This window comes from Haliaeetus leucocephalus, unplaced genomic scaffold (genome assembly GCF_000737465.1).
Source record: "Haliaeetus leucocephalus isolate CR32 unplaced genomic scaffold, Haliaeetus_leucocephalus-4.0 Scaffold656, whole genome shotgun sequence".
Taxonomy (NCBI): domain Eukaryota; kingdom Metazoa; phylum Chordata; class Aves; order Accipitriformes; family Accipitridae; genus Haliaeetus; species Haliaeetus leucocephalus.
In genome coordinates, this window is record NW_010973092.1 from 18,658,908 (window position 1) to 18,676,755 (window position 17,848).

The window sequence follows — 17,848 nt, forward strand, 5'->3', positions numbered from 1 at the left end:
GCGGGCCGGGCCGGGCCGGGCCGGTCGAGGGGCGATGCTGCTGGCCTCGCCGTGGGAGCTGGAGCGGTCATGTCAGCGCGTCCGCGGTGCCGGGACCGGCGGGGCTGGACGGTGGTGCCGGGCGGCTGGCCTGCGGTGGGTGGTCTTCCGCGCTGCCCATCGCGTCGCGTCGGCGTGGGTTCGCTCGGGACCCTCGCCGGGGTTGCGGGTACCCCAGGGCCGTGTGAGCTCGCCGCACCTGCTCTCCTGTTGCCGCTTCTTCCTGAAGGCACCGGTGGGTCGGTTCCCTGCTCTGCTTCGTCCCTGGAAAACAGAGGCGGCCCCTCGCCGGGACTCGTCCGAGATGAACGTCGCCCACTGACACTGGGTCTCGAACAACAGCGGAAGAAGGGGAGAGCGGGAAAAGGGCCTCGGAAGACGCTTGCCGAGGCGTTAAAGCATGCGTTGGGCATCCCTTGCGGTTTCACCGGGTCGGTGGCAGCAGGCTTCGACAGCGTTAGAGAGGCCATTTTAGGCATTTATTTAAATACTTGGGTACCAGCCATGCTGCATAAAAGGACCACTAAAATATCTTTTGTTATCACCTCATATCCAAATGGCTTTTTTTCTTTTTTTTTTTTTTTTTTGACTGTGTCGTTTCAGCAGTTATGCCCATCCTGTATAGAGCTGGTGGAACTTTCTTAGTAGAATGTTTTCTGTCAGAAAATGCTGATCAAAATCAAAATGTCTGTGGGAATTTGTAAGTGTCAGCAAAACTTTAATCGGGAACCTACCTGGTTTCCTGCCAGTTTGCTTGCCTCCTTGGCTGCCTGCCTGGTGGGTTGCTGTGGAGCTGGGCCCCCAGCATTTTTGGCCCTTGGTTCTTTCACTGGCTAGTAGGAGAGCTGCCAGGGACTTCTGAGAGCTGGAGAGGTGGGACCAGAAGTATCTGGAGAACTTTATTTAGAATATTCTTGAATATTGTGAAAGTGTGACAAGCAGAAAAAAATAAATAAACTGCAGTATCTAACCTCTTTCATTAGGATGTGAATCTGTTTCTTGGAAAAAGTTATGCTTCTTTGTGATCAAAAAATGCTACTCCTTATACAGGCCTGTTTCTACTCCTGACTCAAAGCAGCCAGCATCTAACTGCTAGATCCTTTTCATTGACACTATTGTTGTTTTCTTAGGAATCGCCTTTCAGCTATTGGTAAGGGTTTGAGTAAAGGAGGTGTCTGAAGGCATCAGTTTCACGTGTTTTGTCTCACAATAAAAAAGGAATTCTGTCAGTCTTTTGTTTTCTTGATGAAAATATGTATCTAATATAGAGAGCTAGTTTTTGACTTCTCATTGGTTTCTCCAAGTATTTTTTCTTAATAAGGTTAAACAACATCTCTATTGCTCAGCTGAGTTGCCATTGCACACAAGATGGTTGTATTTGCTGATTTCAGATTGTATTTTTTTGGTTTCACTATCTAAATCATGGAAAATCAGCATGTTTCCTCAGTACTACATGTAAAATATAACCCAGAGAACATCTAGCAAGTTCCTTGGCAGTCTGAGAATTCTGAGTGATTTCTGCCCATACCTCCAGCCTACCAATAAGAAACTTTGTCATAACGTTCTCCTGAGACCAAACGTATCCAGATAAAGCATTTCATAGTGCTGCAGGTCATCAGTCTCAATATCCAATAAACCACCTTTTCTTTGAAGATTGTCATCTAGTTTTTGTTCAGGCTTGCTTTAAAAATTCCCTTGTTGTCCTTCAGATAAAATGCTTCACAGTTTTAACTTGTCAGCAAGAAGTTAATTCTGATCCTTAGCCTAAACTTCTAAATTTTGGTGTAACCTTAACGTATTAACACAGTGAATATGTTCTTGAAATCCACTATCAATTTTTTTTGTATAAATTATTGCTTAGCCAGCTTATAAAGGGTTTGCTATTTTAATGCCCGTTAGTATAGAGATGATTTAGACCTTGGTGATTGGGCTGATATCCCAGTTTCATTCTGGACTTTATCAAACTTGTTGCACTGTTTGTCCAGATTTGAAAGTTAAATTTCAGATCAGCTATAGGAGGGTCTTTGACTTTTGCTGGTTATGACATGATAATTTGGTTCATGCTTCTCAGGTTATATTGGAATTGTTCCGTGATGGAAAGATGCACTGTAATTTATGTCCGAGGACTATCTTTGCTAGATGTCCTTATTCCCTAATTCTTTTACCCCACTTATGCAGGGTTTGTGTTTTATTAGATTTTCCCTAACGTGTATGCTTGCATTTTTTGAGTCTTAATTTTCACTTTAATTGGCATGGATCTTGCTTCATTTAAAATTGCATTACTGGGATTGTTACCTGTTCCTTATTTTTCCTCTGCTCTCTCTGAACGTAGGGGGTGGAAAAACAAAAACAGAGCATGTCTCTGCTAAGCTCAGCCTTTGAGGTATTTGATCTGTTCATTCCAGAAGCAAATATGCTTTTTCTTAAAATTTCTCCAAAGGAACAAGAACATGGCTACTTTTTGACTGAAAATCAGGGACTCTTAAAATGTCATTATTACTGAAATTCAGAAAAAGCTGATCAAAGCCAGGGACTCCATATGCACAACAACAAGAAGAAAAAAAAAAGGGAAAAAGAAGATTTTATTTTATTTTATTTTTTAAATTATAAGAAGTGTGTCTCTAGGAAATTACATGCTTTGATTGACAAAACCAAATGTACTTTGGTTGCCAAAGACACTGTTACTGTCTTGGATTTTTAAAAGGCATTTGAGCTACGGGATAAGTGATGCTAGATTGTGCTGAACCAAATCTTTTATTTCAAGTACTAAACATCTTTTTGGAAGGGCTGGTGAACAGGATTTTGACTCAAACTTTTAAATTAGGCTGGTCAAATACTGCGTATTCTCTTTTCCTCTTTCTAGGCCGCACTCAAGTCATGAAATTTTTGCTGGGTACCTTCTAATGACGTGGCCAGTTCTTGATGAGAGTTACATAGGCTTTGGGAACCTGATGGCTGCTAAAACTTCTGTTTGTGTAATGATTCCAAAACACGCTCAAAGGGTTCATCTCTTCTGTGAGACGGTGACTAGTAGATATAAATCGTATCCCTCACATAGGAGAGAGATATTCCCCCCACGCACCCCCTTTACCAAAGAGAACTTTTTCAGCTTCTAAGTAGAGAGGAATTTTAGCTCTTCTGTTGCTACTGTAGCTTCTGAATTGTCCCATCTTTCACTGATATTTGCATCAACAGATACAGACAATGCCGATTTTTTCCAGGTGTAGTAATTTAATGAGCAGTTACAGCTTTTAAAATGAAATCTGGTAGAAGTTTTCCAAGTAGCGTAGCTCAAACTGTTCACTGTTCTCTATCTTTTCATCTCTCTTTGGAAAAGCTATGGACTTCCCATCTGAAGATTCAGAAAAACAAATGGATTGAACCATATTAAAAAATACCTTGGTAGCTGAGAGAACAAGAAATTGCAACTTAATTTTCAGAGTTATTTTTGGCTTCTTGGCACAGAAAGCCTCCTATTTTTTTGTAATTTAAATGTGAATCAACTGGAAAGCTTAGCATAGGTAACGGTTCATGTTACTGATATAGTATCTAGGTTTATATTACATGGTTGAAAAGTCTTCATGGAAGTTTCAGTTGTGTTCTTTCCTAACAGAGTCTGGCAGAACTAGAAGTACTATGTAACCACCTATATGAAGGAACTGATCTAGCACAGCGAATGCAAGCTGAGAAGGTACTCTTGGAGCTTATTGATAGCCCAGAATGTCTTAGCCAATGCCAGCTTCTGTTAGAACAAGGAGCAGTAAGTATCTGAAAGATGTGTTATCCATAAATGTAATCATGCTCATGGAAGCCTACATAGGTTTCTCAGTCATGAGCCATTACCATGTCAGTACAATAAAGGCAAAATGCTTTTCTCTTTTTTTGTACATATTCTGTTTTATAAATGATTGTAGAAGTTTTTTTATTTGGAGGTGATCTTTGTAGAAGTGACAATAAAGAGATGTCAGGGACAAAAAGAGAAAGCATCTTAGCTCTTGGTACTTTCAGAAGGGTTGTAATCAGGGGTTGTGTCATATGTAGAGCAGTGTCAGGACACAGTGTGGTATAACCTGGTATTTGAACATCACCATGTTCTTGTTTCTAGCTATTAGCTACAATGAAAAAGAAAATTGTATTTAAAAAAAAAAAGCCTAAACTGCTTACCTGTTGTCTGTTAGTTTAAACCATTCTCCTATCATTACTTAGTTTCATTTATGGTGTTTAATTTCATGGTTAACTGTAGATAAAAGTGATAGAGGAGTTGATTCTTATTTGATAGTCCAAGCTGAGTCTACTATAATTCTTGCTGTGTTTTTCAAATAATTCAAAAAGAGAGAGAAAGAAGAGGAGGAAACACGTTTAAAAATATCTTTAATGCAGGGCTGGACCCATGGTAATCATGTCATGGTTCTAAATTATCAAGTGATTTAAAAACAGGTTTCAAAACTAAAGAACTCCACTGAATAGTGGAATTACTTTTAGATGATTGGTTTCCATCAAAAGGGATGGTAGTTTTAGGTCTCTACTTTTTTATTAGTGCATTGTAATTTCTGTTTATTTATAACGAAACAAAGATATTACTAAAATACGTCTTTTATGAATTTTTGGTACACTTAACAAACGTAATGAAAACCTGATAACCAGTCTGGTTTATTGATTATTTATCAGGTTTTGACTTATTGTCCCTGCCTTTAATTAGCCTATTTTTGAATAATACCTTTTGATGTGTTTTTGTAGACGTCCTATGCTCAGCTTCTAGCAGCAACGTGCCTGTCTAAGCTTGTAAGCAGAGCATCTCCATTACCTGTCGAACAAAGGATTGACATTCGTAAGTAATGTTTGTCATTAAAATTTTATTATATTAGTTGGATTTAAAACTTCATGTTAGCACAGTAACCATTCAGTGGATAGTCTGTCTTTTCTCTAGGTCTCCGTTTACCAAGCCTGTTTTTCGTAAGGTAGTTGTTGTGAGAAAATTAATATAAAGGTGATTGTGAGATCTTTCATCATTTCTCTGCAATTAACTCACAAATAACATTACCTAGTTTCAAAATTTAAAAAAAAAAGCACAGATTAATTCATACTTTAAAAAAATACTCATTTTTTTCAAGATAGACTTGGTATTTATCCCACAAGATGCTAAAGAAATTTAGTTCATGTTTGTAAAGGATGAATGTTGCAGATATTGCTAGTATACCCGCCAGTCACTTGCATGTAATACTGCTTATGGTCAGCTCTTAACATTTGTAAAAGTCATGCCAGGGCAGGTCCTTACTTGCAGGATTAAGATCCTACAAAATTTTCCTTTCTTTTTAGGATCTATGTTAAAGTCATTGCTCTATCCTAAAAGAGTAAGCACGTACTTGTTAGGTCTTTAATAGTGAAAGGCTTTGCACAAAGAGCATTTGATTCGATTTAGATTTTTAGAAAATCTGCACTGTTGTATCAGTTCTGTGGATAGTAGTACTCTGAAATGCATGGCTGAGAATCCGCTTCTTCTGATAAAAGATTTCAATGTTCTTTTAGGTAAGAATTAAATCAACTTTAATTTTATACTTTTCAACAGCTTTTGAAACAGGTTAACTTCCTTCTAATCAGAGGGGAATTCTGCAGCTGTAATGTGCATTACCTAAAGGGATGTTCTAGATTGAATTGAGAACATTCAGTGGAGACTCTTGCCTGAAAAAAGTTTTGTGTATCTTGAGTTGGCTGAGAGCGCTGCTATTGCATAGTGAAATAATCAGTGCCTAGTATATGGGACCATAATGAAAAATTCTCTGTTTTACCTGCTAGTGTTCTCTGAGTTCACCAACTGTTGTCATATGTGTCCTAGAATAATGGATCATGTATGTAATGTGCTTTGTGTTATGAAACGTTTAGGTGTATTTAATGATTTAACATAACTTACAGTTATTGTACTAACCATAAGAATATAGGTTTTTTTTAAAAAAGTCCATGCCTTAAGTTTCTATTAGAACCATTTAATTAATTTTCTTCACAGAAGACTTGTGTTGCTGATTTTAAAATGCTTCTTTACAGGAAATTACATTCTGAACTATGTAGCATCTCAACCCAAACTGGCTCCTTTTGTCATCCAAGCTCTTGTTCAAGTCATTGCTAAAATTACAAAATTAGGATGGTTTGAGGTCCTAAAAGATCAGCTCATCTTCAGAGACATTATTGCTGATGTAAAAAAATTTTTGCAGGTAGGAAACAATCGTTCACTTCTGCCACTTGTTTCTGTTTGGACCTCTTCATTTTTAGTGATTGGTGTGTTGTGTCATTTAGTTGTTATACACTTTGGTAGAAAAAGTGTGAAGAGCATTGCTTAAAGCAGATCAACCCTACAATGCAGAGCCAAGGCGGGTTTGATACTTGTGCAAGGTTGTGGGTTTTGATGCCTCACAGTATTCATAGCACTGTCATGTTTTTTTGTTGGTTTTCTTTTTCCAAAGCACTTTTTCATAGTGTGATTGTAAAACGTCAGCCCTTCTTGTCAAGCCATTCTATTTAATGCCTTAATTTTTTTCAGCTGATGTGGAGATACATTTCTGATAGCGTTAGCTCTAGCTACCTGGTTAGAAACACTGGTGCTGCACCATCTGAAGAGTAAGACTGTCAAAAGCTTTGAAGCATGAGTCTGATTGTGATTCTTGTAATAATGACCACTAAAATTGTGCTGAACTGTTCAGTTCTAGAACTAGTTCAAATGTATTTTTTCAAGTGCCTGTCATGGACGGTTGATTAAAAAGGTGCCTTTATAAACTATTTGTTGGAGTGTTCACTGTAGGGGTCTTATTTTGTTGCTTTTCTGGATAAGTAGTCGGACTTTACCTGCAGTTTAATTTTTAGAACAAATCACAGATACCCCTGCTTCTGCAGTTACTGAGGAAAGCATGTGTGAAGATAGAACTGTGGTACACAAAATTGCAAGACACTGTATATATTTGTTATGTGGTTGTGATCCTTGTTTGCCCCATTGCTTTTTCACTTTATGAGAAATTGATGATTCATATTTGTGTGCATGGGTACTTAGATACCTGCATATATGTTTGTTCTCGCTACATAAATGTAAAGAGGAGAGAAAGGAAAAAAAAAAGACATTCTGTCTCTACTAGGATTATGGTGTACAATATAGGGAGAAAAATAATAAATTTAGGATGTTTTTATAACTTTACCTATTTTAGCATATGCATTTAAATCTAACATATCACAAAAATTATGCATTCTAAGTAGGGATATGGGGAAGTTTGGGAGGAAAGATCACTCATTTTCCTTCTCCAGTAATTGGATGAGGAAGGAATGTTCTTGTTTTACATTTCCTTCCACATTATTTCCTGTTCCCCCACTGCATTGGTCACTGTCGCAAAGAAGATGCGTTATAGGATAGAGAGGTGATCTTGGAGCATAGTATTTGAAAATTGGAAATAATTTCTGCTAATGTCAGAGTGCAGTCATTCATTATGAACTGCTCACTATGCAAATTTACATGTCAAATCTAGAGAAAGTACTGTCAGACACAGTGGCTAAAGATACAGAATACACAGCATCTTCTGTGAAGTAAGTTTGGAGAAAGTGATTGGATGTCATGGGTTATTAGCCAGACTTGGTTATTTCATACATTTAACATATATAAAAAGATTCTTAAAAAGTTTTCTGGGAGATGGCTAATCTGTTTTAAAAATTAATACAGATTAATCTTTCTGAGTGTCTATGTGAATGTGAAGCCTAGTACTTATTTTGAGAAAAAATAATCAGAAAATTTAAGCTGTTTGGAGATTTACTTCCAAAATGATCCATTATGTGTATATGTGTTGGTGATCCTGGCAACTCAGCAAGAAAATATGAAGTTAACAGTTTGTGTTTCTTGCCCATGAGTTTCTCATTTGTTTTTCAGTCTTACTTTGTTTATAATACTGTTCAAGTTAATGTACTTTTTGAGTTACATTGGGAATGTCTAATAAAACGTAAGTTGCAATATTCTGTTTATTAAAAACAAACTCAAGTATACTTCTCTACCATTTTGCAGTTATTTTTATGAATGTACTGTAATTGGATTTTGCATTTATTATTAAAATGATTGCAGTGTGACTGTTCAGTGTGTAGCTCATTAAAAATAGAGATTTAAATAGAAAATTTAGCTTCGTAAGAGATTTCTTTAGTTAAATTAAGAATTCCTGTAGAAGAGAAAATTAAGCCATAGATCTATTAGTGAATTTAATTTTAGATAAAAATTGAAAAAATAATCCCTAAACAATACTAATATATGTTAATAATTAGCATATGGTAGTTTCAAATACATCTGCATTAGCATTCCAGATTGAAGTTCATTCTGTGTGAATTTGAGTGTGATTTAATATAGAAAAAGGGATTAGCAGCTAGGTCTGCAGTTCTGTTCCCAACTCCTTCGTAATTTACCACACAGCTTTTCACACCTGTGAAAAAGGGGAGGTTGCATTTTCTGGTTTTGCAGGTTTGTGTGATCTAAGGAACATTCATACAGACTATTTTAAGAATTTAAAATGTAAAAGAAAGTTGTGTTCAAGTTACAGTGTAGGATGCTTAATCTTACTGAATGCAGATAGGGCAGCAATATAAATTTTTCCTGAGAGTTCTCTGAAATTTTCTCTTCTGATTTGCTTTGGTGCAAGTAATAATACAAAATAGTTGACAGTGAAAAGTTAGGCCCCTTGGTAAGTAGCCAGATTGTTTATTAGTTGAACTTCGGGTGATCTTCAGAGTTGCAAAAACAAGTGTGGTTGTGACAAATACCAGGAAAATTTTCTCAAGGATGGCATTGCTTTTTGGACACCAGGAGAGCCGAAGCTGCAAACTGCAGCTGTGAAAGTAGGCGTAGAGATCTTCCCCCTGACTCAATGGCAAGGCCTAATTGCAGTTGATTTTGTTTTTAACAAAGCAGATTTCATTTTTCTATAAATGCTTTGTAGTAGCTCAGTGAAGACAGCTAAATTTTATTAATTAAATGCAAAATTCTGCATTGTATCTAAATTTCAAAACATTCCAAGGAGTTTAAATACTGATGATCAAATTGCACCCTCAGATGCAAATGTTTGACGCCTACTACTACTGTGGAGGGAAGAGAATTAGGTTTTTTGATAGGTAGCATTTCAAAACTAATTTTTTTTCTGAGAGTGCCCTGTGATCTTTTTCATTCATGCATAGCAGAATATTTTTTTTAATGGTTTGAATTCCATGCAGCTTGACTTAACCATTCTAGAATACTGAACAGACCTCTGAGAAATGTGTAATAGTGAATTTCCAGATTGTGGTTACTTAGAGTCTATTTTCAGATGGGTTTTTGTTATCATACAATTCTTAACATTTATGATGAGGTTTGGGGTTTTTTTTCCGAGCTGATTAGGGAGTTTGAAGGTCTAGTTCTGTTAATGTTGATAGAATTTGGCATGAAAGCCTTCTAAACAGCTTAGGATACCTCAGTCTAAGAAATCTTCTTGATTCTAGAAATGTTGGAAAATACTAAATACAACCTGATTCTAGAAATTTTGGAAAATACTGACTACAAACTGTGATGTTTGAGCAATCCTATCTGTTTCTTTCTGTAGGGCACTGTGGACCATTATATAATAGGAGTAATGATTCTCTCAGAACTGACTCAGGAAATGAATCTAGTAAGCATGTTTGGTTTTTTTTTCCTTCTGCAAGGGATGTATGTATTGCTGATAAAACAGTGTGTTAAATGTTTCTGCCCTTCGTAGAAATGGTTGGAGAAACATTTCTTAAGCATGAAGAGATGAACACACTTTCCTCCCCCCACCAAAACGTATAAAGAGACAATAAATTCTTTGTGCAGGGACCCCACCTGTACCAGATACGTACCATATCTGATACGGGGTAAAGTTTCTCTCATCACAATCACTAGAACTAGTGAAGCAAAGTGAATGATCAACTTTTTCAATTGTATTTCTGCTAATGATTTTCTTTTGCCTACATCTTAACCTGAGGAAGTGCCTCAGACCTTTCCATCCAGAAAGAGAGACAACCTTGAAGGGAAAAAAGGAGGTGCTTCAGGAAATTGGCAAGATCTATATTTGGTGCTGGACCATAATTTTAATTTCTAGTGTCAAATAATTAATCTGCCAGATATACCTATCATCTAGTTTTAACAAAGAAGGGAGCATTGTTTATTTTGTCCTGACTTTTCTTAGGTGGATTATTCAAGACCTTCAGCAAAACATCGTAAAATAGCTACCTCATTCCGTGACACCTCTCTAAAGGAGATACTGATGCTTGCGTGCTCTCTTTTGAAGGAGGTGAGGCTCTTTATAATTGAACCTAAACTGTTAACATCATAGTTGTCCCACTTTGAGTCCTTAATATTTTCTGAGTTGATGAATTCTGTACTTAAATGGATTACATGACGCCCAGTTAAGCTCAAGTGACCAAAAAAACTTTCAAAGACAAAAATTACAGTCTTCCTCCCTCTGTGTCTCTCTTGCTGTCTCTCAGTCTTTATCTCTGTACCATCTCTCTCTATATCTTGCTGTAAAAGATGAACTATCTAAATTCTGAGCTTGTCTTCTTTTTTGATGTTATTCTTAATTTAATTGTATCTCAGTTTTGCTGGGCCTACTGTCTCAGTATTTGCTAAAAGAATTATGTATTAAACTAGGAGTGACCAAGAAGAAGGACAAATTCTCTATGTTGTGGTATGACAGTGCAGTCAAATCTGGCCAAGATGTTTTTCACTGGTTCCCTTATCCTCTCTGTAACGTTTTGGGGTAATTCAGGCTGCAGCCTCTAAAGAGCCTTGACAGGCGGTGGTGAAGAACAGCACACTGTAAACTGGGTCTCTCAGGACCTCGTAGGTTGAACTGAGATCAAAGCTGGAATTTACACTTTCCATTTTGTGCTGATCAAGGCCTTCCATAGCAGTGCAAGTGGCACCGTGACGTACCATTCTACTTCTCTTAAGCTCAAGCAACTCTTTGCTTTTGAGAGCAGGTTGTTTTTTAAATGTTGCCTGATCTATTTTGACTTATTTGGGAGTGCTGGTTTATTCAGTTCTTTTGAAAACCAGATGAATTAGGTGTTGAAATTGGGACACAGGCATTTAAGCTAAGGATTTAAACACAGATGCCATCACAGTGGGTCAGTAGATCATGGTAGCAATTGCTTTTTGGCTAAAGGTATATTTCTCAAGGTTGAGATATGTGATTGAGATACTGCTGTAAAAAACAAGATAAACTGTGTTAGCTTAAATTTCTTTCACAGTATGTTTTCAGTCTAACTAGCACGTTTTAGCTCACATTTGCAGTAAGTTTAAAGGGCACACGTGGTCAGCTAGCAATGCTCAGCTAACAGGCAGTATATTTTTTTAATATATAGAGCAATTAAATAATGTGTAGGCCCTCACCTCTGAAGAGGGAATCCTCTGCTAATGTGCACAGGATGTTTTAAATCAGTGTTGGAATTGCATATTAATGGAGAAACCATGTATAATTTAAAAGAAGAATTGGATATTTTTAGAAGAATCTTCTTAGGTATAGCAAACCCCATTACACATCAAAACAATAAATGCATGTGTGAGAACCTGTATCCTGAGGCAGCCACTTCCTAGCTCTCTTCAAGTTCAGCTGGTCTACGGGTACTTTTTTAGTCTCTCATATGTTGAAAGGTTTGTCTGAGTGACATCACACAGATTTCCAGACAGAAATATAAGAAAATTATAATGAGTATCTTTGTAATGCCAACTTTAGTATAGGAACCTGGTCTTAGAAATATTTTAGTGTCGATAATACATTGAAAAATACACTTAACTAACAAATGTGGAATCACTAAAATAATCCAAGAGTTTAAAAGTTACAGAGAGGATTGGTGGCAAAACAGATTGTGTTTATACAAGACATACAGAAATTCAACGTTGATTTCAATGCCAAATTCATCATTCAGTGTCAATTCTAATGTGGTGCAACAGTTTATTATCAAGTTAATGAGGCATCTGATGATATACAGTTGATTTTAATTCCTATCATCTGAATTTAAAAACTTTTTGTTAATAAACTTGAGAGATGTGACTTTGAATCTATGTAAGGGGCAGATGAACTAGATAAAGTTGTTGCATTTCCATTTATTTCATTGTTTTTCTAGACAAAATTTTGTCAGTTTTTAATGTTCACAAACTGCACCGGTCACTAATGAATTTGAGGTTTGTTTTCAGTGCCTTTATATTGTGCATGTAATCTTGAGGTAGTAATTTCTTTAAGATAAAATGTTATTTAAATTATTATTATTATAATTACAGAAGGGGATTGATAAAATGTGTTCTTACTCACAGTATGTTGAGTGTAGACTTCCAAGTCCCAACAGTTTGTTTTGCTTACAAAGTACCTTTTTAATCTGACACTACAGGGGTTATAAATCAGTAGAGACACACTGACAGCTGTATTTATACAGGTGTTGTAAATAGCTACATTCAGATTACAGACTGTTCATTTCATTGTTTTTTAATGCCAGGTTTTTCTAGACTTGCCAAAGGAACAGTCTTTGAGTATGCATACTGTGAAACTCATACTGTTTAGCAGCCTGGACATCAAACTGAAAATAACCAATTGTTGAGATATTTTTTACCCATATGATGTATATGACGTATATTCCAAAAGTAACTGAAAGAGAAAAACATCAAACCTTACAGTTTAATTTTTGCAGTGAACGTTAGCACTGTTTTAACAAACAATGTGACATGCTGAGTTTTACCTAGAAGTATTTTATGCAAAAGGATTATTTCACCAGGCTTTTAAAAATTATTTATAACTCTGGGAGCTTTAGCTTGACATGGAAGAGGTCTCTGAGGTGGTAATAATGATTTTTCCCCTTGCCTTTAAGGAAAGACTACCTTTTATTGTTGAAGGATTTATTTTTCTCTTGGTACGTGTTGTCTTGCTTTGAACTTTGCAGTTTTATATCCATACATTTTCCTTTTCAAAATTGTTTTTAAAGCATGTTCTGTGCAGGTGACCTAACAAGATTTCTTTTCTCCTTAGCTCTTGGCAAAACCTTTAACCCTTCAGGACCAACAGCAACAGAGTCTAGCAATGCAACTTTTGAAGCTCGTACTAAACTGTCTTAATTTTGATTTCATTGGAAATTCAGCTGATGAATCTGCAGATGACTTATGCACTGTGCAGATTCCAACAAACTGGAGAACAAGTAAGAAAGGCTCATAAGTGTTAGCAGTCTGAAGTCTATACCCGGTGGATTGTGTAACTTCTTTTGTCACAATACTTGCGTATATAAAGTAATTTTTCATGTGGAGTGGAGTTTTTTGCTCGTGAGTTATTGATAAACCTCTTCTGCTATTTCTCTCGCACTTTTGCTATTGCTATTTTTACGGATAGAAATAATAAATGTAGTCTGTAACATAGATATTCACAGTAAATCAAATTATTCCAATTAGACACTGAATACTATTCTAATTCCTGGCATATGAACACCTTAGAGATGTACAACACTTGTAGCATGTCTGTTTTCTCTTGTCTTCTTCCTGATGAAAAAAACGTGTGACATTTTTACTTAATGTGTTTTTGCTCTAGTATGTGACCTTGTTAATGAAGGCAGCAGAAGGGTTGCATCTTGGCTCTTAGACTCGAGAGGTTTGACTTCCTGGGCTTATACAGTGCAGATGGCAGTCTAGTATAAATATATGTGTCTGTGGTGGGTTGCCCCTGGCAGAAGGCCAGGTGCCCACCAAAGCCACTGTGGAACTCCCCTCCTCAGCTGGACAGGGGAGAGAAAATAGAATGAAAGGCTTGTGGGTCGAGGTAAGGACAGGGAGAGATCACTCACTAATTACCATCATGGGCAAAACAGACTCAACTTGGGGAAAATTAGTTTCATTTGTTACCAATCAAATCAGAGTAGGGTAATGAGAAATAAAACCAAATCTTAGAAACACCTTCCCCCCACCCCTCCCTTCTTCCTAGGCTTAACTTTTCTCCTAATTTTCTCTACCTCCTTCGCCCCCAGCAGCACGGCGGGATGGGGAACGGGGGTTACGGTCAGTTCATCACACGTTGTTTCTGCCGCTTCATCCTCCTCGGGGGCAGGACTCCTCACACTCTTCCCCTGCTCCAGCGTGGGGTCCCTCCTACAGGCTGCAGTTCTTCACGAACTGCTCCAGCGTGGGTCTCTTCCACGGGCTGCAGTCCTTCAGGAGCACACTGCTCCAGCGTGGGTCCCCCACGGGGTCACAAGTCCTGCCAGAAAACCTGCTCCAGTGTGGGCTCCTCTCTCCACAGATCCACAGGTCCTGCCAGGAGCCTGCTCCAGCGTGGGCTTCCCACGGGGTCACAGCCTCCTTCGGGAACCACCTGCTCCGGAGTGGGGTCCTCCCCGGGCTCCAGGTGGAGATCTGCTCCACCGTGGACCTCCCTGGGCTGCAGGGGGACAGCCTGCCTCACCATGGTCTTCCCCATGGGCTGCAGGGGAATCTGCTCCGGCACGTGGAGCATCTCCTCCCCCTCCTTCTGCACTGACCTTGGTGTCTGCAGGGTTGTTTCTCTCACATATTCTCCCATTGCTGCAATTGAGCAAGGTTTTTTTCCCCTTCTTAAGTACATTCTCCCAGAGGCGCTACCACTGTCACTGATGGACTCAGCCTTGGCCGGTGGTGGGTCCGTCTTGGAGCCGGCTGGCATTGGCTCTGTCGGACACAGGGGAAGCTTCCAGCAGCTTCTCACAGAAGCCACCCCTGTAACCCCCCTGCTACCAAAACCTCGCCACACAAACCCATACAGTGTCCAAGCTGGCTTTAATGAAATTACCTTGGGTAGTTCACACAGTTTAGCACTAGCAACATGGAGCTTCTTGTAGGCTAATTTATCCTGCTTCTTGGCAAAATAAATGAGCCTGACTGGAAGTCTGTTCTGTCTAGCTAAAGCAGCTACACAGCTTCCCATACCTAAGATGGGAGGTTTAAACCTGGCTTACCTGTACAGCATGACAGTTTAGTGTTTGATACTCCTCCTTATTTCAACGATATTATTCTTGATCAGTTTCCATGCTTAACACCATTCCTTCTCCATTAGTGTACAGTAGCCTCTAATGTCAGTGTGAGGAATGAAGAGCAATAATATATGGCAAGCGGGGGAATACTGACGAAAGACTGAATTTGGGCAAGTGACAGTAATTTCACAAGGCACCCTAGGAAGGAGAAGGGGATAGGTTTTCCCAAGATTTTAGTTCAGATATTTTAATTGTCCGTGGAGGGATCTCCCTGTAGTCATTAAACACAGAGAGTGCCTAAGGAAATTAACCTTTGTTATAGGATGCTTTATTTTACACAAGTCTTCATATAAAATAATACTTATAAATGAAACAACTTTGAAATGTTACTTTATTTGTGGGATTACTTAACTATGAATTATTGGTGAACTTTTTCTAGCCTGTTGTTATCCCTTCAGAAATGGGGTAATGTTATAGTTCATTTGATGTGATTCTGCAGTGAATTGGTAACTCGGTGTTTAAAGCATTTTTTTCCGTTTATCAGTTTCTAGACTTCAGGATAGCCTGTGGAACTTTTGTTAAAAACTTGCCTTTGTATAAATACAGACTAAACTAATCCTTAGTATCTGGAACCTGTCTTGTCTTAGTGTACTACTATAGTAACCTGAAGAAATCAGTTTATGTACATCTATTACAGAACAGCATTCTATAAGCAACTGACTATTGCATCATCTGCAGTTTAAGGGGAGTATTCTTTATGAGCTTTAGGATAGATTAAATGTGATAAAAAGAGAATAGTGCTTTGTTTAATGTTGTACAATTAACTAATTAATGCATCTATTCATAGTTTATTCTCAACTACAGTGATACCTCTCTTACTTTTTTTGTTAAGATGATTCTATTAAAATGAAGATACTTAATTATTGCTTGTAGAGAGTGATAAAACCAACTTATCTTTTTCCGTAGTCTTCCTGGAGCCAGAGACCTTGGACCTGTTTTTTGATTTGTATCATTCCCTTCCACCAATGCTGTCTCAGTTAGTAAGTGACATGTAGTGATTTACACTCAAGTAATTACGGAGAACAGTCTTTTTACATCTATACTTTGCCAAAAGACCCTGTTTTATTTTGTGCATTAGCATGTTATGAGTCCCCTGGCTCAGTGCCCAGTCACAGTGTCTTTTCTTTGAACTTCAGCCCCAGTTTTCGTTTCTGAATCTGAAAGCATTCAGACCCTTCCTCCCCCAATTCAGCACTACTCAGCCACATACAAAACACCCACCCAATTATTTTGATGAAGTCAGAAGCTGTTGTAAAAGGGAGTTTTAAAACTGAGCCGTATTGTGTTCAATGATTGTATAGATATTGCTGCAAAAATAATCTTCAGCCACAGAATGTACTACAGACATCAGTAGGTTAAGAGATGATTATTCTGAAAGTTTAATTTTTTTTTAATCTTACAGTATTTTTTTTATTCTTCAGGCACTTTCTTGTTTAGTTCAGTTTGCTTCTACAAGGAGATCTTTATTCAGCAATCCAGAACGTGCCAAATATCTTGGTAATCTAATCAAAGGAGTGAAACAAATACTTGAAAATCCACAGGTATCTCTTTATTTTTTATTTCATTTATTTGAAATGCTAAAAGAACTGTGGATTTGTTTTGCCAGTTACAGTCTTCATTAATCTACTGAATCTATTAAAACCACTTTCAGCCAGACATCTGTTTGCTTTGATTTTCTATTCAAAACAAAGCAAAACCCCTATGCAAATAAAATCATCACCCAATTAGCAAGAGTGCTCATAAAATTTCTGTTAGACTAAGCTGTTAACTTTTAAAAATTTGCTTCTTCAAATTTAGGGTTTATCTGATCCGGGTAATTACCACGAATTCTGTCGGTTTTTGGCTCGGCTAAAGACAAACTATCAACTAGGAGAGCTAGTAATGGTGAAAGATTACCCAGAAGTCATCCAACTTATAGCAAATTTTACTATTACTAGCCTACAGGTAAGATTATATACAGAAGTGTTCTCTTTTCTTCAACTCTTGAATGACAGAGAGAGCTGATCCTGGTTCTCTGTGTTGGTGTTTTTTGAGGAAGTGGTGAGGCTTGTCTTTATGTAAAAATATATTTTGTCAGTGATGTAACTTAGATTTCTAAACGTTCTGGAACTGGTTCCCACTCTTATGAAGTTTTGTAATGGGAGCAGATTTAAAGAAGAAAATGACAACGGAAGTAGGAGAGATATGGATGTTAATTCTCCAGCCTTAGTTCTCACCCTCAAAAAAAAAAAAAAAATATCCAACAAACTAAACCCTTTATCCAGCCCTAAAATGCTTACACCTATGCTCCCATGTAAACTTTGAAGTGCCTACACTGACTAGGCTATTGAGTTCTGCTTTTGTGCATATATATATATATGTACAAACACAGAGTTGCCTGTATGCTGAGCTGCTGAGTGCAAAGTTCCCATCTGAGCTAGATTCAGAAGCTATGTGGAATAATGTCTAAATTTTTGAGGGACCCACATTTGTATGAGAAGGACACATATCACAGGATCAAGATTCTCACAGTGTTAAAAATTTTACAGATTTGAAACACACCAAGATAAAGGCATGCATACTGTTTGAGTAATACTAGAATTGTTATTTTAGCATTTTTTCCAGAGTCTTTCTCTGGTCTTCAGAATAACAGCTGAAGATAGTTATCTTTAGGAGAAGATTTTGGCCTTTGAATTCCTGAGTTGCCAATGGCAGCTCCATAAGCTTGGAAGAGAAAAGAAAGTTGAGATGCATTTCTGTTCTTTACATTTCCTATTAGGTGGCTCTA

General features: G+C 37.6%; 1 protein-coding gene across 1 annotated transcript in view; it reads left to right on the forward strand.

Moving 5' to 3' along the window:
* The first annotated feature begins 69 nt into the window (after window positions 1-69).
* RANBP17 (RAN binding protein 17) overlaps window positions 70-17,848 on the forward strand; it is a 163,347-nt gene continuing 145,568 nt past the window's right edge. The window contains exons 1-11 of the mRNA XM_010579252.1: window positions 70-470; window positions 2,903-3,014; window positions 3,653-3,799; window positions 4,777-4,867; window positions 6,079-6,245; window positions 9,624-9,689; window positions 10,227-10,331; window positions 13,062-13,227; window positions 15,988-16,061; window positions 16,503-16,622; window positions 16,879-17,025. Of these exons, the coding sequence (XP_010577554.1) occupies window positions 70-470; window positions 2,903-3,014; window positions 3,653-3,799; window positions 4,777-4,867; window positions 6,079-6,245; window positions 9,624-9,689; window positions 10,227-10,331; window positions 13,062-13,227; window positions 15,988-16,061; window positions 16,503-16,622; window positions 16,879-17,025 (1,596 nt within the window). The remainder of the gene's footprint in view (window positions 471-2,902; window positions 3,015-3,652; window positions 3,800-4,776; window positions 4,868-6,078; window positions 6,246-9,623; window positions 9,690-10,226; window positions 10,332-13,061; window positions 13,228-15,987; window positions 16,062-16,502; window positions 16,623-16,878; window positions 17,026-17,848) is intronic.